At 48.1% G+C, this 24922-nt stretch overlaps 1 protein-coding gene and 1 long non-coding RNA gene across 2 annotated transcripts in view; one reads left to right on the top strand and one right to left on the bottom strand.

The window, feature by feature from the left end:
* The window catches only part of LOC138629231 (gamma-aminobutyric acid receptor subunit gamma-3-like), a 52370-nt gene that overhangs the window by 4207 nt on the left and 23241 nt on the right, over window positions 1-24922 (bottom strand). The window contains exons 4-9 of the mRNA XM_069712800.1: window positions 24451-24542; window positions 23865-23996; window positions 20563-20645; window positions 16644-16781; window positions 12207-12359; window positions 2561-2757 (exon numbers count right to left, since the gene is read on the bottom strand). Of these exons, the coding sequence (XP_069568901.1) occupies window positions 2561-2757; window positions 12207-12359; window positions 16644-16781; window positions 20563-20645; window positions 23865-23996; window positions 24451-24542 (795 nt within the window). The remainder of the gene's footprint in view (window positions 1-2560; window positions 2758-12206; window positions 12360-16643; window positions 16782-20562; window positions 20646-23864; window positions 23997-24450; window positions 24543-24922) is intronic.
* On the top strand, window positions 18687-18945 carry LOC138629251 (uncharacterized). The gene is made up of 2 exons (XR_011311528.1): window positions 18687-18743; window positions 18824-18945. It is a non-coding gene; the product is annotated as an uncharacterized lncRNA (long non-coding RNA).

The following is a 24922-nucleotide window of genomic DNA, read 5'->3' as shown; positions in this document are numbered from 1 at the left end:
ATTTAAGGCATGAAGAAGAATGGGTTTACATATTGAGCTTATTGTTTATCCCAATTTGTTTGTCCGGGGAACCACTTTGTTCACGAAAGTTTATTACTTTCTCCTCTTCATAGACAGTATTTTAGTATGTGCGTAGTTATTAAAGGACCAGTTCTTAGGGTGCAGATGGATCTATTGTCAGAAATGGAATATAATCATTATTGTGAAGCCGGCTTTAGTCCCTCTGAAATCAGTCAATTTCAGATGCTGGAAATAATTTCAAATGCTGGAAATAATTCTTCCGAACGTTTGCTGGTGAACCTGCGTACGTTCAGCGCAGCGACGGAGATCCGAAAGAACTGTAAGTGAAGACGGCAGCGGGCTCATTGAGCGGTCCGTAACGGATGACTGCTGCGCAGAAGTTCATTTGAACAGAACTGAGCGAGAAAGCAGATAAAAAAAAAAAACAAGACTATGAAATTTCTGGCATGTTTATCGGGGATATTGTGTCTTTTTGATGCCTTTCATTCTGTTACATGGCCGTTTTAAAGGAGAAATTGTGTCTCTCAAAGGTAATTACACTCTGCGCTGTTATTGATGTTTTCGGATGGCTGGAAAACTCCATCAAACTCCTCTATTGATGCGCTGATTAGATCTCAGTGATGAATCATCTTTCACAATCGTTCTGTTTTGAAGTGGAAAGAAAAAAAAACAACAACCACACACCGGCAGCAAAATGTCACGAATCAATGTGCTTTTCTAACAGCGGAGAGATTTCTTTTTTTAAAGTTTGTATAGGATTAAAAATTTACTTTTGAAAACATACTTTCGTTAATGTTGAAATATATTTAGCTGAAAGTGAAACCACTGATTTACAAAGACCGACGAACATAACAAGCCTCCGCGTTATTGACTTTCTAATTTTGTTTTACTTTACGTTGCTTCGGCCTGAATCTTCAGAGCAGAATACCGAACAACTACCTACTGAGAAAATTAATTATGTGACTTCCTCCCTGATGTTTACGCAATCATTTGGGACAGCCTAATTGGGATGCAATCCTCTCCTCTGTTAAAGGAAGAGCGGTAGGCGAGCGAGACTTAAATGTGTCATGCGGAGTACGAGAAGTGACTGAGTAGGCGGCACAAAGGAGCCACACGGATGGTGGTGGTGGGAGGGGTGGAGCGGGGGAGGGAGGGTGAAAGGGGGAAGGAGGGGGGGGGGTACGAGGCTTCCCCACAGACAGACGTGGCCAAACTCCAGCGGAGAGCCGGAGATGCAGAGGAGGGGACTGAATGTAACGCGACTTAATTGTTCAGCCGGAGCTCTGACAGTCTTTTTTTTTTTTTTTAGCCCTGAGACACGTTCAGCAGAACTCCTCTACAGTGGGAGGAAGTAATGAATAGGGAGGTAGGTGGAGGGGGGTGGGGGGGGACGACAGCGGCGGCGGCTGACTCCGTTTTATATATCTATATATATATATATATATATATGTGTGTGTGTTGGCACCCTGGGACTACAATCAATATTAGTTTCCGGAGGTTTTTCAGTCAGGATTATACACACTGCTCCAATTGATGCAGTGAATTTCCCGGCACGTTGCTCTGGCTCCCACGATCCCGGCGTGATGACACATCTGTCTCAAACACAATGTTCTTGTGCTCTTTTTCATGTTTTGCGCGTCAGTTTTTAATCTATCATTATTATTATTATTATTATTATTATTATTATTATTATTATTACAGTGGTGATACACACGGACAGATAATGAGACACCCCCCGGGTTTAAAAACACACGCACAGCTGTAGCTTGTTTTAAGTCCCTTTGTGATCATTTCCATTTCTCTGTGGTCAAGTTTTGTCTCTTCGCAGTTGTCCATCGAGGATCGTTCGCAGTTTTTCCCGTCCTTCTGGGCGTCGACCTCGGGTTCATTTCAACCAATCGGCATGCGCCAAATACGGCCGACACGCTGCAACTACCAACCGCTGTGTCCACCAAAGTGTTTTTTTTCCCTGAGCACAGCATATACGTTAAAAAAAAAAAAAAAATCAAATATTGTCACCAGCCGTCCAATCACAGTGCATGAGGGGTGGGACAAAGGCAGTTAACCACCGACGCCGGTCGCCGATTGGACGAGACGGTTATCACAGCGACGAGGACTGAAGCTGGGAGCGACGGCGGGCGCGGCGGGGCCAGCAGCATCTCTTTGAAGTGGTGTTGATTTTGTGTTTTTGTGGTCATTATGCATATGTCGTTGTTTTGCATTTCTTTTCGAGCCGGTTCCAGTTCGCTCTCTCTCTTTGCAGTTGTTTTTGTGTCTGCAGCAGTTTCCCGCCTCTCCCGCGGCCTTTTGATTGACTTTCCGAAAATGTGAACATTCATGTCAAACAGAGGCTTTAATCAGCAGCCTTTCCCTCGGTGAGTCATGACCGGGAGCGTTAAACGGACGGCGCCGGCGACAGGCGCCTGCTTTTGCAGGTGGTTTTCTGCAGCCGCGCTCGCAGGGGAACCTCGGCCGCAGCCGGAGGCTGGGGGGGTTAACGCAAATAAAGGGCAAACGCACACGTTCACCACGGACTTACCATTCTCTGCATCTTGGGAGGAGGTCTGCGTATGCTGTAGGAGTAGTAGTTGAGCATGGCGTACTCGATCATGGCGGCGAAGACGAACAGGAAGCAGACGGTCACGAACAGGTCCATGGCCGTCACGTAGGACACTCGGGGCAGAGAGTTCCGGGCCACTGTGCTCAGGGTGGTCATGGTCAGGACTGTGGTGATACCTGGGAAGGCAACGGACGGATGAGGAGGAGGGGGAGAGGGGGAGGGGAGAGGGAACGGGGGAGGGGAGCAACACTTTGCAAAGAGAATCCAGCGTGACCGCACGATGGATTGCAGGTCAGCAGTGGGATGACCCACGAGCATGTCGGCGATTACATAACACGTGGGCAGAGGTTTATTAATTACCGTTAATAATGCATGAGGGGTATTCTGGGTAGATGTCCCGGCATCAATCCGGTCTCCGGTTCAACACCCACAGCGGGGGGAGGGGAGGGGGGGGGGAGAGAGACGTGCAACAAATAGCAGAGTGTACTTTTCTAATTTCTTTTTTTTTCTTTCCTTAAAATGATCGAACGACGCGTCTCTCGTGGCAGTTTAGAAAAATAGCACAAAAATCGTAAAGCTCCCGGATGAAGCGCGAGGGAGTCGGAACGACCGATGCTCCTCGCACACACAAAACTACATAAATGCAGCCGGACCCTTTTTCTTTCTCTGTTGTTGTTGTTGTTGGTATTCATTTGGTACTTTGTCACACTGTCTTCAGCTTTGAATAATTTATCGATGTTCTTTCTCAAATTGCTTCTGCTCACAGGTACACGTGAACGTGTGCACGCAAGTTCAATTCTGGACACGCGCACACGCGACAGAGTATGCGACTTCAGTTTTATGATCGAGTTCGCACGCATATCACTGAGGGATACACCGTTTGGTTTTTGCATTATTTTTTTTTTTTTTCATTTGCCGCTTATCGTTATTGTTATTATGATAATTTTTTATTTTTTATTTTTTTTCATTCTTATGCCAATTAACGGAAAAACAGGATTGTGATGAAAATCAGCTCGTGGAAGAACACGTAGGATCCTTGTTCTAAATAGATATTGAAAGACAGAATAAAAGTGTGAGAAATGGATTTGCGGGTTTAGCACCTCTATTACAGAGCGGCGCCTCATCAGAGGTATGAGAGCTCCTCATGACTGAAACATGACTGAAGCAGCACGACTGCTCAGCCGGCACGTGGCTCTGTATTCCTGTACGTCTGCGGGGGTCGGGGGCATAGATTAGATTTTGTGAAATATAGATGGAGCGATATTAATGTTCGTTTCACTCCATTTGAAATCTAACTCTAGAAAACAGCGAGTAACTGTTGAGTAGACAGAACGTGTCGTCTTTATGTTCGACGTCTGCCTGCACTTGGCAGATAATTAGTGAACTGTTTTTGAAACATGTCCGTCTCACCCTAAACCGAATGCCGCCGTTGCCTTCGCCTCGCCGACGTGCTCCTTTCTGATCGTAATCCGAAGCTTCCTCCTCTTTCTTTCTTCATCAGAGCCGGCCGACCGGAGACCTCCTCTTCCCTCTTCGCTGCCGCGATGTCGGCCATCTCCTCCTCCCGCTGCTCCGTGAGAACGAGGTAGGACGCCTTGGTTGTCCTTAACTCCTCCTCCCGGTCGTGTTTAGCAGCCCGCTCTTCCGGATCTTCCTGAGCTTTTAGGAGCTCAATCTGCCGCTGTCGCTCGCTGCAGCTCCGAGTCGGCCTCTTCGTCAGTTTCCAGTTCTGTTTAGTTTGTCTGCGAATCCTTTGAGATCTGTTTGCTCAGGTTTTTGTAGTAGAGTTGGTGTACTGGACGGTAACCTGATCCAGGTGAGTCTCACCCTCCCAGGTCTTTCTGTTTGCTGTTAGCGGTCTGGTTTTCAACGGGTGCAGCTCGATCTGGGAGTCTGGGAGTTCGGCTTTGGGAGCAGCGTTCTCCCCCATCAGAGTACGTCTCGCTCTGCCTTCCTCGGGTTTAAAGTCGGGATCGCCTCCATAATAGAAAGTCCGGCGTTTCGTCTTCTGTATGTCGGCCTCGGTTAATCCCGGGTGTTCTCGTTTCTTGTCATTGGTCTGACGACACTTTTCTTGCTGCGCGTCTTCCATCTTGGCTTCACAACATTCAAACGAGCAAGTTGAATGTTACCACGGTAACTTAACGCGTCTACATTACGAAGTCCGTGAGGATATTTTTTTTGTCCTTTCAAAATTAAGTTAACAAACCTAATATAAAAATTAAAAAGTCTTTTGTTTAGCAGTACATTTTAAAATATAAATATGATAGCCAGCTCTACCGAATAACTGCACTAGAAAATTACAAAAGCAGCTCGGAGGTTTCATTAAATTGTTCCGCTCTAAAATCTTTTCCCTTGACAGCAGTAAAAAAAAACAACAACAAAAAAACAACGATATTACATTTTATAATAAAAAAAAACAACAACAACAAGGTTTAGAGGAAAAAGAAGTGTCACTTATGAGAAGTTGGATGGAGTCTTTATTATATTATTGTCTCCACTGATGTAAACCAGGAGATTAGGAAACTTCCGTATTCAATTTGGACACACCAGACAGGGGGAAGAAATATTTTGTAATTATCTTCAGAAGCTACTTTCAAAAGCCTGTCACCGGTGTCCAGCGTGCCTCCTCCTCCTCCTCCTCCTCCTCCTCCTCCTCCGCTGGAGGTTTCAGAAAGCCTGTCGAAGGACACCCTGCTGGAAGCTGATGGACTCTCGCCGTCATGCAAGCGGCCGGCTGCTGATTTTCCAGGCACACGGTTTTGGTTTGCTCGCACCGCTGTGCAAGAATCACAGCACGATGCTTTGTGATCCACGCGCACATTTTGAAATGATCCCGTCCGGGCTTCGGCATAATGAGGGTGCAGATAAAAGTGCTCGTGCGTAGGTGTGTCCTAATCTCAATTAATGGTGAGTGAGCCTAGAGGTTGAACAAAAACAACCAAAAAAAAAAAAAAAAAAGCCTTGAAATTAATGTAACAATCATTTTGATTACTTAAGTACCGTTGAACACTTAATACTTTGTGAGCGAGTGACCCGTCGAGCCGCAAAATACATAAAAATAGCCGTTAATTGCAGTTGCGTAAGCGGCCATTTTCCACCTGTTTCGGAGACGATCCGACACGCTGCTGTTGGAGGGAAACGTGCTGTTCAGTCACGTCGAGGTTATTAACGGGTTAAACAGATTCACACCGACACGCTCTCTCTTTGGGAGTTGTAGGAAATCCTCCAGGAAGCAAGCTATTCGGCCGTTGGAACAGATCTAAATTGCTTTATTCAATTTGATGCAGGACCGCAAGTTGCACGGCGAAGGAGCAAATTTCATTAAAATATAAAATATGGGATCATACAATGCGGTCCGTACAGCCACAACTCAAAGTCATATTAATAACTCCCGCTGCTCAGCGCAGAAATGACAGCGGCTGCGTGTTGCGTGGAGAACATCAAAGACGCACCTGCACAGATTAAACAGTAACTCGGATAAGGCTGAAATCATGCAGGGGATATGAATGAATAACCAGATTGTGTTTTATATCATATCCTGAACGGGATTTAAAAACCAGGACGATACATAACAGGGGATTAGTGTGCACGTAAGGAGGCTAATTGACAGATGATGTTGAACACAGAGCAGGAGCTGCGGGGAAGTTAAATTTGGCATATTAGAGCACTTTTAAGTTATTATTATAACCGTCGAACAATAGTCTAAAATATCATTTCCCTCAGGTAGAACATGAAGGGCAACAAAATGTCCCCCCCCAAAAAATATATATATATATTTTTGCTAAGTCAAAATGATGTCAAAACTATGAGCTACTAATTTAGAATAATAATAATTTAAAACAGATATTAGTAAAAAAAAAAAAAAAATTGAGTTACATTTTCGAGACGCTGCTTTAAACTAATTTTACCAAACTAAATGGAAATAATGAGAAACGGAGTAAAAATTTGTCTCTAAATTGCAACTTACTACTACTTACACGTACTAGTTCCTATTTGAACTTACTCGCTCTCACGCTATCTCATGATTTCGACCGGCCTTTTTTTTTTTTTTTTTTTTTAATATGCACAGTGTCATCAAATGTTTTTATTTTTTATTTTATTGAGCGAAAGACAATACGCCGACCTCCACCTCCACCTCCACCTCCACCTCCACCTCCGCGGCGAAAGAAACTGGCGTCGAGGGCGGCGTGTCGAGTGCCGTTGCGAGCGTCGGTGATTACCTGTCGCGCTGGTAAATAACTGCTCTAATTGGAGGTACGTTTTATTTGTGTGCCGTTGTTTGAGAGAACGACTGCCCGCGGCGTTCTGAAGGAGAACAGTGTGTTCGCTTGGTGAAGCCAAATCAATTCTTTCAAAGAGACACGAACCCAGTCTCGGTAATACCCACCGGGGGCATCGATATCCACCGCTGTGACACACACCCATCCTTCTCGTGAGCTCGCCATCTTTCCCTCTCATCCTCCCCTCTTTTCTCTTCATGCCGCCTCTCCCCCTCCCCCTCTCCCCCCCCTCTCTCTCTCTCCTCGGTCTCTTTCATCCTCATCTCCTACATGTCTTTCATGGCAGTGTGTGCCACTGTTTTCGCCTGTGGTTTCCATAGAGACGATTTCTCCCATCTATTTCAAGCTACCTCTTCTGGTCTAGTGCTCCGTCTAGACTTCCTCTCTCTCTCTCTTTTTTTTTTTTTTTTTCCTTTTCTTTTTCCCGCTCATTAGATTTAAGAGCCCAACGAAGGTAAATTAACTTTTGCTTCCAGTACCTCAAGACCTCACCGCCCGGTTCCATCCCAGCGTACCGCAAAACAGCGTGACCTCGGTAAAACAGCACGAGCACCGAAAGCTTTTGTTGTTTCTCAGTTGTTGTTTTTTTTTTTTCATCACGAGCTACCCACCGGCTGCTATTTCAAATCAAGGTCATGAGGTTTTTTTTTCCCCAGCGCAGTTTTAATTCATTCTGTGAAAATGTGCCGCTGCGTGGTGCCATAGCAACCGGTTGATTCCCGTCTGTGCAGGCGATCCGAGCCCGCACAGAAAGTCTCACATCTACTGACGGCAAACCGGGGCCAGTCGCACGGAAGTGAGAAATGCTCCGCCGCATGTGTCCGCGCAAAAGCAAACATCGTCGGACTGCGGAATAATCCCCGCAGTGTGATCGCAGCAACGAGGAGGAAACAGATTTGTTATTTTTTTTTACATGCTTTTTGTACACGAGATGTTAAAGGAGCAGTCGTCAGCGTCCTGCACGTCCCGCTGCGATTGCGGCGTTGCCGCGATATGTTGACCTTTGTCACGTTTCCGGGGGTAAACCGGGCGGTACAGACCGCGGCTCGTCTTTGTGAAGCGTCTATAAATAGTCCCGAGGAGAACCAGCCAAGGATCAGCGGCCCGGTCGGCGGGACGGCGCGCGCTCCACTCCGAATACGCGCGTAATCATTTCAAAGAGCACAGCCGTCTCTAGTTCAACTGAAAGGCGACAGGACATTGAGCTTTTTTGGGGTGCGCGAAGACGGCGACGGGACGTCATTTTCGATTTCTCTAAAGCCTTGTTCGGATTACCAGCCAAAATTAGATTTTTGTCACATCCAGATTGATTTTTGAAAGTCTGGGCAGCAAAAGAAAAATATAACACATGAAATGCCATTTGTGCAAACTGGATCCAAACTCCATTTGGAGGTGGTTTGAATGTGAATGTATACGTTCTGACAAGATAGATTGAAATTATGCAGTCGGGATAGTGGGAGTGGAATAAAAGTGCGTGTTATTGGCAGGAGGTCGTTCTTTGTTTCGGAGCCGCGGCAGATCTCCCACCGCATCGACACCAAGTAAAAACGCGGAGTTGCACGGGAGCCGACAGTCTCCTCCGCGAGGGGCTTGTTTGTTTACAGCAATTACGCTGATGTTTTCAAAATGAACGTGCTGGTGATTGAGGTTAAAATGCTACGCGAGGCAACTTCAATCTCATCTGATTGAAGGCGGTTCCACGCGCTCCTGCAGAGGCCTCCAGTTGAAGGCGCGCTCGTAATCAGCGAGACGGCCGACGCCGAGTCGGCGCTCCGATGACGCCGTCCGAGCTTCCCGTCGCCGCGACGCGGCCGAACACCCGGAGACCTCGCGGCCGACATCGTTCGTTTTTAAAAAAAAATTTATCGGAAGCCGTTTCGTCGCGAGGGGGTCGATCGCGCGGCCGGTTTTGTTCCCGGCGGCGAGCGGGGGGGGCGCCCGATCCCGGATCCCGTCGTCTCGTCACAGCGCAGCTCCGGGCGGCGACGTCTCCCTGCTACCACCTATATTTAACTCCCCGCCAGAGTTCCCGTGAGGAACACTGTCAGCTCTGACATATCACTGCTGACAAGCGTTTGTGTGAATGATGGCTCTCGCAGGGAAATGCTGGGTTTTTCAAGTGTTATCTCACCCCCCCCCCCCACCCCCTCCTCCTCCCACCCCCCCTCCCCGCCACACCCATATCACGAGAAGCTCCCGTTGTTGCCGACGCTCGCCAGCATCCGATATTTGAGATCAGCAAATACGAACAAGGACAGGCTGTTCGGAGCATATTTCACTGGGAGAAAAGAAAAGTGTTTTTTTAATTTTTATATATGAATTTGTTTTTTCAACTGGTGTCTGGTGATACATTTTACACTCCGCCACCGGGAGCGATGTCCTTGTACGCTCATTACCGCACAAAACCAAACACGTCAGTCTGATTCTGCCCGTTACTGGAAGAGAGAAAACTTGAGGAGCGTACACGGGAAGTTCAGAGGTCCGGGAAAAAAAAAAAAACAGAGAACGCGACGGATGCCGAGCGCAAACGCAGAGCGTCGTGGCGGAAACGCTCATTACCGCACAAAACCAAACACGTCGGCAGTTTTGTGACACGAACTGGTGTTACGCCGATTGCCCAGGATGCCCCTCCCGTATCGCTGTCAAGAGCCATCATGAGCGGCAGAGATTGAGGTCTGATGGGAGTCAACCCGCGCTCAGCTCTCCCTCGCTGCCGTCCGAGGCGTGCTGCCGGTGAAGGAGCGAGCGGCTGAGCGACAGCTCTTTGGAAGTGCCACCGAGAACACGTTAGCAGCTTGTCAAAGCGCCGCCGTGAGGAGTAAAGCGGCGGCCTCCTGGCATCGCCCGCCTTTTTTCTTTTTTTTTTTTTTCCCCCTCCTCGGTCTTCAACCTCTCCGCGCTCGATCCACCTCCTCCTCCTCCTTCGTTCTGACATTACTCCCCGCCACGAACCTTTCGCTTTGCGTTACGCTCTCGTTCCCCCCCCTCCCCCCCCCATTGACGGTTACCTGTGGAAGGCAGGCGACGGACAGGACCGGCACGGAAACAGCAGCCGAGAGGCGAAAGAAACAAGCAGCTGCTTTTCAAACGATTCTGAATCGTGTTTTTTTTGTGTTTTTTTTTTTCCCGTCGAAGGAATTCACCTCGGCGCGCTTGGTGCATAACAACCCGTACTACAAAGTGAGAAAAATAAGTCATTAGTATTTCAGCACATAGCTGCAATTCCTGCAAACACATTCTGAAAATAACCCGTGGTGTCGTCGTGTCTCTCTTGATCTCTTCACACTGTTTTGATATTCGACTGTCATCGTGTCAACTTTCATCAGCGTTAAGAGCGGAACAAGTCAGCTGAGCCCAACAACAATCCCTCGTTGCGATCCGCTTTCATTAACAGTCGAAGAGGAAACGGCTCCATTTGGCTCGAGCCGTAACACCAGCTTATCGTGGAATCCGTTGCCACGCGAGACTTTAGCGTTCGACTATCAGTGAAGTCTTTTTTTTTTCCTTCTTCTTCTTCGGGCCCGATAACCGAACAGGGACGGACGGAGCTCCGATATAACTTCTTTATCGCCGCGGAGACGTTTCCAGATGAGCTCCGGCGATATCGGCTGAGTGGCAGGCTGACGGAGGGCAGGAGGGGACCGAGTGGGATTAAAGCGCCTCAGAGTTGCGGCGGCGGCTCGGAGAGGTCGGCTCGGCTCGAGTTCGCGGGTCGAGTGAGAAAAATGGAACGTTGTTAATGAGTTCGGGTCTCGCCTCCTTCGACAAGGAACGTCGGAGGGCACGGAACCGAAGTCCGACGGCTACTGATACGGCTGAGGTTTCCGGGGATAAACGTCGGGGTCATTTTAGTCAGGCAGTTTGTTGTCATTAGTACCAACTAACTTTTGCAATACTTTGGTTTTATGGTTTTTACCCGCAAAACCCAAAGACGGCACGGGAAGTTATACGCTTGGCTTGCAAGGGTCTAAGTCGTGACAACACCGTTGCCAGGCAACGGCAACCCGAACACCGAAAGACTCCTCGTCGTCGGCGACTAGACGTCAGGGAGACGAACTAATTTGGCGAGCTGGCAGGCGGGTGACGTAACGCGGGGAACAATAAGGCATTATAACAAATGGAAGTCGTGAGGCCGCTGGAACGTTGACATTTTCCTTTCCTTATTATTACTTAAAAAAAAAAAAACTCTGTCCGGATTGAATTACAATAATCCAATAAAAAGAACGACCTTCCACAGCCTGTGCCATTTCAGAATGCGTCAACATAAAAAATATTTTTTTATTAAAAAAAACGTCAAAGCACGTGAACTCTCCAGCTTCCGGAAATCGGACCGCCAAGCCAGCGTCAGCATTTAGCTCAAAGCACTCGGCGCAGCTTCGCCAGGCAGATCGGAGGACAGTTTTTTCTTAAACCAACTTATATGCACATAACGCCTTATCTCCCCCCCCCCCCCCTTTAAGCTGCCTCAACTTTAAACTGTAAAGTAGCAGATATAATGTGTACAGACTGTATTTTCTATATCAGTTTTGCCGCCTGCTCTAAATATTCAAACCCTACAATCAATGCTTTCAAGGCAATTTTAGATGTCTTGTGCAACATTTAAAATTCAGCTTGCTTGTATTTGGTTTAAATGTTGGGACCTCCACCAGAATTCAAATGAAGACTTCAACAGATCTGAACGGTATTTGGCTGTAAACCGCCGGGTTGTAACGAGGTAATAACGTAACGAGGGCGGATCAGGTGAAGACCGAAGGAAACACGGCTCAAAGGAAAAGGAAAGGTCAAACAACGAAACGACGGGGTGGAAAGCTCGGCGGTGAAATCGTCAAAAACACTTACCTGGAACTCCACCTCAAAGCATCGGCGCAACTCCGTCATCCGCAGGAAAACAAATGAACTAATGGTAGGCATGCAGCGGAGAGGAAAATAATGCAAAGCGGTTGTCAAGTCATGCAAAGAAACAGATTAAAACAACGACGACGTCTGAAAAGGAAAACAAGAAGGAAACGCCGACGGCGTAATGCACATGTAAAGATGCGGTGACACGGACGCATTCGTTTGCGAGTGGCCGACGTGGGACAACGCACGCAGAGGTACGCGGCAGCTTTTTCTTCCGCGACGGGCAATCGACGCAAGACGGTTGCTTTTTCGTTCGCACGCCGTCGGCGCCTCAGATTGAACGGAAAAAAAGACGAAACTGAAGTGTCCCACGTATTCACGTCGCTTCAATTCGAGCGGAAAGCGGGTGAAGCGTCCGGACGCTTGTTCACGAGCAAGAGATGAAACGGAGGATCGAACTCGACTCACGTTTAAGTCGCTGCGCAGTCGCCGCGGTTACATACCGAGGGCCGTCCTCGCAGGCGTGGCGTCGCTCTTGATCCAGAAGGAGACCCAGGAGAGCACCACGGTCAGGATACAGGGGATGTAGGTCTGGATGGTGAAGTAGCCCATCCTTCTGCTGAGGTCGAAGTAAACGGTCATCACCACGTAGTCGCCTGTTGACGGGGAGAGAAAGTGAACACGGATTTGTACGTCCGTAAACCCTCTCAGGAGTCGCAGCATCTTAAAACTTGAGAGCCGTCCCGAGGACGATCCCGCTTTTGACCCTTCCCTCGGTTTCAGAGCGGTCCGTTTATAAACCGCTCTCGGCAAAAGATGCTACTTTCCACAAAATAAAGTAAATAATTGCAGGCTAACGTGCGTCCCGTCAAATCCCCCCCGAAGCCGGCAAACGATGAGGATCTGCAGTTCCAAAACCTCCAAGGTTATTCCTCCTGCAGGAGCGAGACGAAGCATGACAACGGCAGGATTTACAAACGCTGACTTTGGAAAGCTCTCGTGTCGGTCGAGTGGAGACGCCCTTCAGTCGTGCTTGATATCGTGTTTTCATTCTTCCTGTGATAAGATTTTTTGTTGTTGTTGTTGTCGCGAAAACGGTGAAAGCACGACGCCAAACTTTGCCCGGATCCTCGGGTCCATTACTTGGTAACGTGACCCTTCGACTCTCTAAGTTACACTTTGTTATCCGCTCATAAACTGCAGATCGTCCCCGAGGATAGCGAGCAGCGCGCCGGCTCAGGAGTAATTAAAAAGGTCTAATGTGCAGCCGGGGGCTTCATCGCGCCGCGCTCTTAACTCCGCCGTCATCGAAACGGAGGGAAGGACGGGATTTTTACTGAGGGATCGTTAGCAGCCGACTTTATTCCGCACGTTGTCGGAGAGGCCGCGATCGTCAGGTGATTTTTACGCGACGTCTGAGCCGTAACGCCGAAATGGATCAAATCGGCGAAACCGGCCGGGGGGGCTCCGGGGAGGAGCTCGGGGGGAAAACGCCGCCCACAAAAAAAAAAAACGAGGCGTTTTCTCTCAGCGGAGTTGAACTGAAACGGCTTCTTCGGCGCGCGAGCGACCGTCAGCTCAGTTCTCTAATGAGATTGTTGGAAGTGTCTGAAAATGCGTCTTCAGTAACTTTAATTAAGAGCCTTTTTTTTTTTGTGCCGCAAAGAGGCGATAAACTTCACTGAAGTTGTTATTGTTGGTCGCGTAAGACATCAGTAAAAGAAGTTAAGTTCCCTCTCTGATGGCTTTGAATCGGGTGTATGATTGCTCATAATTTGGATCAAACGGAAAGGCAGCAGACAGAAGGGGAGAAAGACAAGGACGGGAATGAGAGGAGGCCGCTGGCAAAAAATAGATTTATGGAGAGCAAAGGACAGAAAGAGAGAGAGAGAGAGAGAGAGAGAGAGAAAATGGAGGCCAGAAAACAAAGACAAAAACTTGTCTCCAACTGGAGCGGTTGTAGAGCGGCACTGCACGGGAAGAAAAATGAGGAGAGTGGCAGAATTTATTCCGCCGCCTCTCTAATGGTCCGACTACAGTCGGGACGCCTGTTTTCCGCCGGCATTAATTGACAGCGGCGGGGAGATATCGAGCGACGACACTTTGTGAACGAGAGCCCATTGTTCTGTAACCTTGACAAAAGTCCTTTGAATCCGAAGAGCGCCGCTTTGAACACCACCGAAGTGCGCCGTCTGATATCCCGCTGCCACTCGGGCGTTCCCACCGAAAACGACGTCGGATTGAAGAAAACGCCCGTAAGACGAAGACCCCTTTCAGGTCCTCCGCTCGCGGCCGAGTTTCACCTCATCCCGAGCGCAGGAAGTGACGTCACGGTTTTTAGATCGCGGGCGGAGCGGACGCGGAGCTTTTGTTGCGCGGTTCCACCCGGGGCCCGTTTCTGACGGTGACGGCCGTGTCAGCTGCTTGTCCCGGCCGAGGTCAAAGAGTGGAGAGAAAATGCGCCGCGTTGGTCAGCGCCGTTGTTCGTGCAGAGCGTGGCGCATTAGGAAAGGACGGGGTGCAGTCAGATCTTAAAATAAACCCCAAAAAAAGATTGGAGCTCATTTCCTCCACAGAAAACAAAACATTAATCCCAACTCAGTAGACTCAACTTTAAAGTGGGTGTTTGTTTTTTGGTTTTTTTGCCATTTTATGTGCCAATTTATGTCCGAAATACAGTGCGAAGCGGGACGCGGGCTTATTAGATGCGGAACAAGAGGGGGAAATAAAACAACAGAAACTCATGAAAAGCTGTTGGTTAATTAGCCTGTCACGCTAACAATTATTTATTTATTAACTATTTTAATCAATGTCTTGCAGTTTTGCCCTTTGTGTTTGTTAATCTCTTCTTCTGCTCCGTGGAGTTCGACGGGCCCGCTGAGCCGAGTTCTGATTGCTGAGCTGCGACCGGACAATGGAAGCTTTTTTGTTGTTGTTGTTGTTGGTTTTTTTATAAACGTCCTCACGCCTTCTCGTGTCCGTGCCGCACGTGGCGACACTTTAATTAACAGTTTCGCGGTTTCCAGCCGAGACTTTAATGGGATCGTGGTCACCTCCGGGTTAACGGGCGCAGCCGGAGGGTCGTACGGAGCCATGAAATTGGAAAAGTCGGCGCCGCGAGGCGCGGGACGGGAGGCGCGGGGGTTCAACGTCGCCGGAGAGGGAATGTCCTTCGCAGAGAGGCGTTGGAAATAATTCGAGGGGAGGCCGCAGGGAAAAAAAAAAAAAAAAAGGCCATAATGGAAGCTTTTTTGGGGGGGGAGGGGGGGGTATTTGCGGCGGGACGGTGGAACAAAGAACCGAAGTGTCGGGGATTTCGCACCGGGGCCTTTTGAAGAGGGCCGCCGCTGAATTGATAACGACGGCGGATTTGCGGCGGGGCTCCCCGGTGGCGGCGTGGCCCGGGATCTGTCCACTCCGTCCTCATTAAAACAGCCCCACGCCTCATGTGTTTATGAGGGATGAAGGATAACGCCAGCAGAGGGAGGGAGGGAGGGAGGGAAGGAGGGAGGAAACAAGGAAGAGCAGGAAAAGAAACGCAGCACTTTCGAAGTTTGTCATGATGTAAATTAATGATAGGTATTTTTAGCCGGGGATCTAATCATCATGCGGGTGGAGACGGGGCTCCGGCAAAGTGAAACAGAGGAAAGAAAAAAAAAAGAAAACGAGGTAATAAATGAGAAAACGGCTAATTTTCCTGAACAGCATGAGGTAGATGTGTAGGTTTGCCGTTACTTTTGAGCATCTCAGCAGAAAATTAGTTTGGCTGTGTTTTGACGATGCAGCGGGACTCGAGGAAAACGTATAATTTATAAGGCCATCAATGTGTCTCGGGATGAGAGCACTCATCAGTCATCTTGTTGTTTTTTTATTTATTTATTTACTTACTTTTGTTTTGGGGGGGGGGGAGTTATTTAAAGACATTTCACGTTAGAAAATAAACAGGATGCTTGATCAGTATTCCCCGCGGGTGATATAGTTAAACACACACACACACACACACACCAAAAAAAACCCAGAAGAGCCGCAGCGCGCGTCGAGTCGTCTCCGGTTTAAAAGCGAGACGCCGAACACAGCGAGGCTGCGAAACAAAATGAAGCCCGGTGCACCTAATTTCCACCGAGCTCCTTAATAATTTGACGCCACTCCCCGAATAATTCCACCCCCCCCCACACACACACACCCGTACCCCCCCACCCACCACCCGCTCCCCGCCGCTCCTCCAATATTCATGAACGGGAAGGTTTGTCTCTTAGAAAGCCGAATCAGGTCACATTATGCAGATCTCTCCGAAGACAAAAGAGCGCGCCGGCACGGACTGAATGGAAATACGCGAGTCCCGAGCAAGGTTGAGAGGGGTTAACAATCCCTCTCCCCTTTACCTCCCCCGTTCAATGCGCCTCGCTTGTTCAGCCGGCGGGATCTGTGTCTCATCTCCACCGGGGGGGGTCAGGTGAGCGCATTGGAAACGTATCGCGGAAATCGGTCCCACCCGGTCCCACCCGGTCCCACCCGGTCCCACCCTGCGACGGCGACGGCATTTCCGCGAACTGACGTGGAATCGTCAAAATGCAGGAGGCCCGACCCGGCGCGCTACGAGCTCGAGAGAGAGAGAGAGAGAGAGAGAGAGAGAGGGAAAAGACGTGAATAATTAAACTTCCTTTTTAATCTTTAATCTCGGTGATTAATGTCAGTGGAAAAACCTATTTGGCCTCACACCCGAGGGGAATACTGACGAGCTTTGAGCTCGCACTTGTATGATTACGTCTACGGGCACGGTGCTAATGTTAACCCGGCTTGAATCCGAACACCCGCCGGCTCCAGTTGACTTGCGACCTCCCCGTTACAAAAACAACAACAACAACAACAACAACAAAAACTACCGTCACTCGTCGTAACGGGTCGGGCGTGTTGCCGACCTCCCGCTCGACCTCGCTCACCTGCCGTGGTCGCGAGCACGTCCGTGCTGTTCCGGAGCCCCATGAAGTCGAACTGGTAGAGCCGCCAGTATTTCTGGTCCGACGTCTCCACGGAGTTTCGCTTCCACTTGTACAGGATCTCGTCTCGCGGGTACCCGTCTGGGCGACCAGGCGGAAAGAGGGGGAGAGAGAAGGGGGGCGGGGGAGGCAGAAATAAAAGTTGAAGGCACAGAAACAGGAAAGATTAATGCAGCAATGCAGTTTTTTTATTGTATGCATGATTTATACCCGAGGTATGCATGATTTATACAAATTTACACAGTACGTTTTCATCGGCAATTCAGTGGACGGCAGACCAGCAGAGTGATTCCTGTTAAGCTGTTTGCTGGGAATCTTCTGCGGCGCTCCGGGCTTCCCCCCCTCTGCGGTGTAACTCCGCGGGGGTTATTTACCTCAAGTGCATTGTTTTCAGAACCAAGTCGAGGACGCGCCGGAATTAAACGGTCGTTTTAACGGTCAAAACGGAGCCCCGGCTTTCAAGCGGTAAAATGTGGAACGACCCCCCCCCCCCCCCCCGCTCGCTGGGGGGGCTTCAGAGCTGGAGGCACCGACTCCGGGCGCATTTGGGGGGAGCCGCGTCGGAAAATGAATTCCTGCGAAAGCTCCGTACGTCGGCAAGCGCCGTGTCTCCGTGTAAAAAAAAAATAAATAAAATAAAATAAAAAAATATATAAAGCTGAACCCATTAGACAAGTTGAAGCAATTTATATTGGAAAAAATAAATGACTGACAGCGATAATGAGCGAGCCTCGTCGTGGCCCCGTGGTGGAAACCGGACTAATTATGTAAATGGTCTCATTTAGAGGAAATCCATCTATAACCAAGAGGAGCAATCACACCGTGATGCAACAGGGCTGGTTTCGGTGGTGGTTGCTGTTGTTATATTTTTAACACTAATATATTGGGCAAACTTTATTGCGATCATATTTCTCTCGGTGCGTTTGTACAATTATCTGTACAGTATTACCGCCGTGTTGCCGTTGTGCGTCTCCGCGGCTACAGAAATGTTTTTCATGTCTTTAAAAGCCCCCCGAAGCGACATGTTCTCTGGCAACGTTATAAATTACCCTCTTCTGCGGCCCCCGGCTTCATTATTCCTCCCGCATCTCCTCCGAACGGGAGAAGACGAGGGACGCCCAACTCTGCCGCGCCACTGCAAACAAGTCCGGTTCGACGCGGAGCTCCCCGCCGACAGAAATGAGAATTCCTCTCGCATAATCGTCACATTAGGGACGCTTTAACGGCAGCCCGTCAGCACCGGGTCGTTATTTAAAACGTTCCTCGGCAATGTGCAGCATCTAGGAGGACCCATTTTTGCCGCGCAGTTTATATTCCACGTGAAAAACAGGAACGAGCAGGGAGGGGTGGGCGGGGGGGGGGTGAGATAACGCCACGTTGGCCGTTTCAAACACCCCGTCCTTCCTCCGTCGGTTTCTGCCGTCCGACTTTGCGCTCGCCGCGTCGCAACCGTAAAGAGGGGAAGTGACAGTTTATTTCCCGCGTCAGCTGCTGTGGAAATAGGGCTGAACTGTAAACACTTCGGATTATTTCCCTCGTTCTTCACGCTGACTCACCGAGGTTTTGACACGGGTCCGTTTTTAGATGAGGCGTTCAGAAATGAAAAGGAGAAAGTCGAGAAAACAACACCCCGACCGGTCGAGGCGGACGGCCGCCCACCTCTGAGCCCGGTTCTGTCGGAGGTTTCTTCCTGTTAAGATGGAGGTTTTTTTCTTCCCTCTGTTGGAGGTTTTTCTCCCTTAAAGAGGAGGTTTTTTTTTCCCTCCTAGAATTGTTGAATTGTTGGGTTTCTCTGTATAATATTGTAACGTCTTGCTGTAAGGACTTTAATGTGTTAAGTGCCATGAAATAACCTGCGTTGTGATTTGGCGCAATATAAATAAAATTGAATTGAATTGAAAATCCCAGACGGCTTGTGGCGATCGACCGATCACGAGCCCCCTCGGGGGGGTCTTGCGAATACCGCGTGTCGTTGAGCGGTGAGAGAGACAATCCGGACGGCGGGTTTTTTACATTTCCCCTAAAAGTTGACCAGATGTGGACGTCTCCAAAATGAAATAAATTACATTTTTGTCAATAATGTGATGCGTATCTTAGCTGAGCTTAGTTTGGTATAAACACAGGTCACAGAATTAGTGGACAGAATCAATCCACGCTTGTTTTTCCAACTCATTCGGGCTCGAACGGTCTGATTTCTTGAGTTCCCTTTCAAAGCAGAACTGTTATTTTTGAATGTTCCGTTTTCCTTTCGCTGGGACACGTCGCATATTAACGGTCTTAAACCTTCCAGTAAACATCGATTTACATGTTTATTACCTTCAAGCTGCTAAACCCCCATTAAGTCTGCCTCTTGTTTGCGTATCGGCTCCGCCGCTAATCCGGGGAAGGGAAAAAAAAAGCGGCCGCGAGCGTTTTGTCCGGTAAACACACCGAGGCTCGCTTTGCGCCGCCTCTTAACGGAGGTGTTTACGTTAACACGCCGCGCTCGGAGTCCCCACCGACGCTCCTTCCTACCCGCAGACCTGCCGCACGATAACTCACTGACAAATAAACTTTGAGGAGAAGGAAAAACAATGAAGCGCAACTTTAGTTTGCCGGGGTTTGAAACGAATGCCGATTTTTAAAAAAAAATTTTTTTTAACGTTAATCCTTGTCGGTACAACAAAAAAAAACGTGCTTCGGGATAACGTGTTTTTTTTTCAAAATTAGATGTCTTTACAGCACAATTAACCGGAAAGAATCGACCTCACTGTCAACGTCGTGCTGCTTTCACTTCAGTCAAGACAGCTGAATGAAACCGGGGGGTGGGGGGGGGGGGGGGGGGGGTATTTGCTGAGGATTAGCCGCCTCCTTTTTCAGGTGCCAAACAATCAGTCGTCCTCGTTCTCCGCCGGGACCGCGAGGACCTTTTGTGACAGTGAAAGGGAAGGAAATCCGCACCGCGGGTGAATGCAGTGTTCCTCGTTAGAAGCGATCGCTGTTCATTTCAAAGCGTCGCGTAAACCCGCGGCGGTCCCGTTTCATCCGAGCGGGGCTGCAGGAGGACGTGGAGGGCAAAAAAACAAAGTTCCTGACGTGGAGCTTTGGTTGTTGTGTTTTTTTAACACGACTTTACTTCCCGCCGCCAACTCCCGCCTGTTTTTTTTTCCCGTCCCGGTTGTAAAGTCCAGGTCCGGTCCGGTCCGGTGACGCGCGATCCCTGTTTTCTTTTTCTTCTCCTGCCGGTTTTTCCAAAACTTAAAAGCCTCCATCGCTCGACCTCGGTGCGACCGTCAGCCGCGTAGTCTTTCGTAAATACCCCGCGAAACAGCGCGCGCCGCTGACACTAATACGTGACGGGCTTATTAAATATCCCCGTCTTATGCGCAGCTGATTCTCAATCCCCCCGATCGGTGGTTCCTTCTGGAACTGGGACGCTCCTTCTTAGGGTCTTCCCTTCAGCCCCTCAAAAGTTGGCATCTCCCGAGGATATCAAATCTACTTACCCCCGCTTAGACCAACTCAAAGACACATTTTCTGTGACTTTAACTGCATCTCAACATCTTCCTTTGTCCTGAAATCTCACTGTCATTAATAATGCCGTTTTTGTTGTTGTTGTTGTTGTTTTTTTTTTATCCCTGTTTGCTTTCTAATTTGTCTTCATAAAGTCCCCTGTCATGCTTTGGAAATGTTTACTTTAGCAGATGTATGATAAGCATCACACTAAACATCTGCATATTTGTGTGGCTGTCTATGTGTGTGTGTGTGTGTGTGTGTGTGTGTGTGTGTGTGTGTGTGTGTGTGTGTGTGTGTGTGTGTGTGTGTGTGTGTGTGTGTGTGTGTGTGTGTGTGTGTGTGTGTGCGTGCTGTTGCCAGTATTCACAGCTGGAGAAGACGAGAGGACAGGAGTGTTCGTCCATCGGGAAATTATGGAGCTGCAGCTGGCATTCGGCGTTGATGGTCATCCTGGAGACAGAAGGAGAGACAGAAGGACTTGAGACAAAGGTAATGAAGACGCTCCGGATGCTCCGCTCTCCGGCCCGTCGCCGCTTATATCACGTCATGCACTTTGTACATTTTTTTTAATTATTTTTGGGCGCTACGCCGTACGAAGCGCCGCAGCAGATGGCGCGGGGTCACGCTCGGGCGCAGATGTGCGAAATCCCTCAAAATGACAGAAGCGTTCCGGTCATCGGCATCGGACGGGTTCTCTCAGGCGGGTCGGCGCCCGGAGGCTCGTCGAGCTTCTGAAAGCGGGGAGCGCTCGGCCGCGATCGCCGGACGAGTCGACGCGGCAGATGTTTCGGGGGAAGTGCACGCTGAAAATAAACCCAGCTCGCCCTGCGTTTGTTACTTTGACATATAAAGTTCATTTTTCAACGCACACAATGAGGGCCGTCTTATTGAGAGCGTTGTGAAAATTCGGGCTATTTCTTTTTTTCCTTGACTTGTTACAGGCCGTTATGTCTTTGTCTCCCGGTACAACGTCTCCTGATTGACTTGACTTAGAGCACAACAGAGGAGTCCACGAGGTGGGAAGAACAACGGTGTGTGTGCGTGTGTGCGTGTGTGCGTGTGTGCGTGTGTGTGTGTGTGTGTGAGAGTGAGTGAGAGAGGTGTGTGTGTGTGTGTGTGAACATTAAATCATCTTTTTTTTGAACATTTGTGTGTGAGATGTGTTCATCTCATTTAATCGTGTGTGTGTGTGTGTGTGTGTGTGTGTGTGTGTGTGTGTGTGTGTGTGTGTGTGTGTGTGTGTGTGTGTGTGAGAGTGAGTGAGAGAGGTGTGTGTGTGTGTGTGTGTGTGTGAACATTAAATCATCTTTTTTTTGAACATTTGTGTGTGAGATGTGTTCATCTCATGTAATCGTGTGTGTGTGTGTGTGTGTGTGTGTGTGTGTGTGTGTGTGTGTGTGTGTGTGTGTGTGTGTGAGAGATGTGTCAGGCGAGGCAAATATGCCCCCCAAACATACGCCTCTTTAAGACTTAATATCCTTTTAATGAAACAATAATTTTCGAATTCATCACAGAGACACGCATTAGCAGAAGTGAAATTAGCTATTAAAAAATCAAACAAAAAACATTGCGGGGTGAGTTCTTTTTTTTTTTTTTTTTTTTGGTGGGGAAGAGGAATTTTACTGGAGAGGATGTTTGTTTTCCCTGTTTGGGAGCAACATCGGTGTTTCCAGGAGCCGAGATGTGACGTCCTTCAGAAGTCACTTCCCTGTTAGCGTCTCCACGGCTGCGTGGGGTGCCAAATGCCGGGGAAATATATTTATGTATATTTATGTCACGGTTGCAGACGCCTGCTGCTCCAGACGCACGTCAACGCCCGATTGTTTGTTAGAAACCTGCGGTCGTAACTAAAACACTTCCTAAATACGATGTCAAATTACAATTGCTGTCCGACGCGGGTTGTGAGCGACGCACCCACCGAGCGAAGAAGAAGGCTTTCTTTGAAGACATAAAAACAACAACGTTGTGCTTATTGCCTTTTTGAAGCAGAAAATACCATTTGTAGAAAACTAAAAGAACATTAAAGCCTCTGTGATCTTTCTTTTTTTTTTAAATGTTTTTATCTTTAGCACATTGAGCAAACTTAACATCCATCTAATGAAACACATAAATTATCCATTTACACACATTTATTTATATTCACCTAATATAAATTTGTTTTATATTATATTAAATATAATTTAATTATATATATTAAATATAATATGAAATATATATATTAAACATAATATTAAATATTATATGTATTAAATATAATTTATAATGTAATTATAATATATTTATTTATATATAAATAGGGTAAACCTAATATTTACAGTATTCTGGCTGTCCAAAAAGTCACATGGCTCCCTTCTCTAGTCTTTTCACGTCGGACACACTCAAGAGAGAGAACTGAGATTTTACCAGCGAAGGCAAATACACCCCCCCCCCTCCCTGGATTTGTTTGCCTCTCCATGACAGTTCCCGCACCGCGCCGACTCAGCGGGAACCGTGAATCCGTTCCTCCGAGGGGCCTCAAAAAAAAAAAAAAAAAGACGCCGGCGGCGGTCGGGGGGGGGGGGGTTGGCCGTTTGGGCCGAGGTCGCTCTCCGAATCTCGAATCTCGGACACGCAGGTGAAATTGGATCGGAGCTGGAGCTTTCATGAAGCCAGATGCCACTCAAATTTAAAAAAGGGGCCGTCCACTCGAATCGTGACCGTTTTTTTTGTTGTTGTTGTTGTTTTTTCTGAAGGCACAGGCTTTGTCATGAGGCCGCACACACACACACACACATACACATAATTCTTCCCCTCCCCTCCTCCCCGTGTGTCATTTGTTTACCACTGGGAAGCTGTCAGAAAGAAAGGAACAAAATGAACAGAAACACATGACACGTTGACGTGCCGGAAAAGCACTTGTTATCCTATTTTTCGCCGAAGGTAACTGGAGGCTTTGTGGCGGAAGCTAAATATAGAAGTCAAAAGCTTAAATATAGAAGATGTCATATAGTCGGAAAAATGTTTTATCTGAACCAGACGAGGCCCAAATTCTTCTCTACGAAGGGCCAAAAATGTATCTGGAGGGAGGTCCATGGGCCAAAAATACATATTTAATACATTATACTTCGTTTAAGTGTAATATATTTTACAGAGAAATCTAAATTCTGATCCCGAAGTGAAATTTCACAATAACTGAAACTCTCCTTTTTTAAGTTGGGTAAAAGGAATTTGGCTACTTTTGCAGAAAGGACGGTGAAAAACAGTCATTTCGCCGATCGTTTGGACATTTTCTTTCTTCATCTTTGCCGGCAGCCCGAGATACGGATAATACGGAGGCTTGTGTAATTTAACAGAAAAAGCGAACAGCCCTTCGCCGCACGTTTGCCGCGAAACCCGTGTTATCCGCTTCGTAGCTGCATCAAATGTGCAATTTGTCGTCGTTACATCGAGGATTTTCCAGCGTTTAAGGGATACAAAGAACGAGCTTGTCAAACGTCGCGGGCCAAAACAAAGACGCCGCTTGGATCTGCACCACGCATCTCTAAGCACGTCTTGTTTGGTCGCGCGGCGCCGCTCACATCTTTCTGCCCCCCCCTTTTTTTTTTCTTTTTTTTTAGCCCAAATCGGGGACGTCGTACACGTTCGGTCCGGACGCCTTTTCCGCTTCTGTGTTTTTTTTTTGTTGTGTACCTCAGCGTGTAAAGTATTTTCCCGTTGTTCCAGATCCGGAGCAGCTGATTGGGCGTCGTTATCCAGTGAGAGTCGGCGTTCTTGGAGTTCCTGAAGATGGTGTCGGGCAGCCAGATCAGGCCGACCATATTGCTGATTGAACAAAGAAAGAACAAAGAAAGAAAGAGAAAGAAAGAAAGAAAGAAAGAAAGAAAGAAAGAAAGAAAGAAAGAAAGAAAGAGCAGAAGGTAAGAAACGCTGCCGTATTCCTTCCGATTTCTGTCGGAGCTGCTCCCCTTCCCAATAAGAGGATAATAAAATACTCAGGCGACTTGGGGTGGGGGAGAAACAAAGCACATCAATCAATTTGTTCCATTAATTACAGGCCTCTTCCCGTGAGAGAGAAGAATATTGTTCTCAAATGAGATATTCACAGCGTGAAAATGCACCAACACAGTAGTTACTGCGGTTTAGAGACGGGAAAGAGTCACGGCGGGGTCCCTCAAAAACAAAGCTACATATGAAATAGTCCAAATAGCAACAGATATCGGTGTCGATCAAAAATGAAAAAGCTTCCTGTGCGTTTCGGTAAATCCTCCATAAATACCTGTTGAGGGTTAGAATCCGCATGCTGCTGCTGTTGTACCGCAGACGGGTGTCCACCCAAGTCTGGGCGAAGATAATATCGATCTGGTACTCCTGGGAAGAGAAAAGCGGAGTCAATACACCGAGCCGACGAGGCTTTTTTTTGTTTTTTGTTTTTTTGTAGAGAAACTCTGGAGACGGAGAGAGAGAGAGAGAGAGAGAGAGAGACAGAGAGACACGTGCGGGACGCCGCCCGGGCGCTAAGCGGCCTCCGTCTCCGTCCTTCCGGGGGAGCAGATATAATGTGTTTGTTTGACCGCAAACGTGTCCACGTCAAAGGAAATACGAAAGCAGCGCAGCGAACCTCGGGATAGGTTTTACACGCTTTCGATATGGAAGTCAGATCGCCGCATCTCCTTTTCCGTCACCTCGGCAGTGACTTCCTCTTCTGATTGCGAGAAGTTTCAGCGCGGAGAACACCGAATTTTCTTCAG

Source organism: Brachyistius frenatus, unplaced genomic scaffold, assembly GCF_029030835.1.
Source record: "Brachyistius frenatus isolate BFR_SWC_R1_liver_20210118 unplaced genomic scaffold, ASM2903083v1 Contig_112, whole genome shotgun sequence".
NCBI classification, from domain to species: Eukaryota; Metazoa; Chordata; class Actinopteri; family Embiotocidae; genus Brachyistius; species Brachyistius frenatus.
This window is presented reverse-complemented; position numbering and strand designations above follow the sequence as displayed.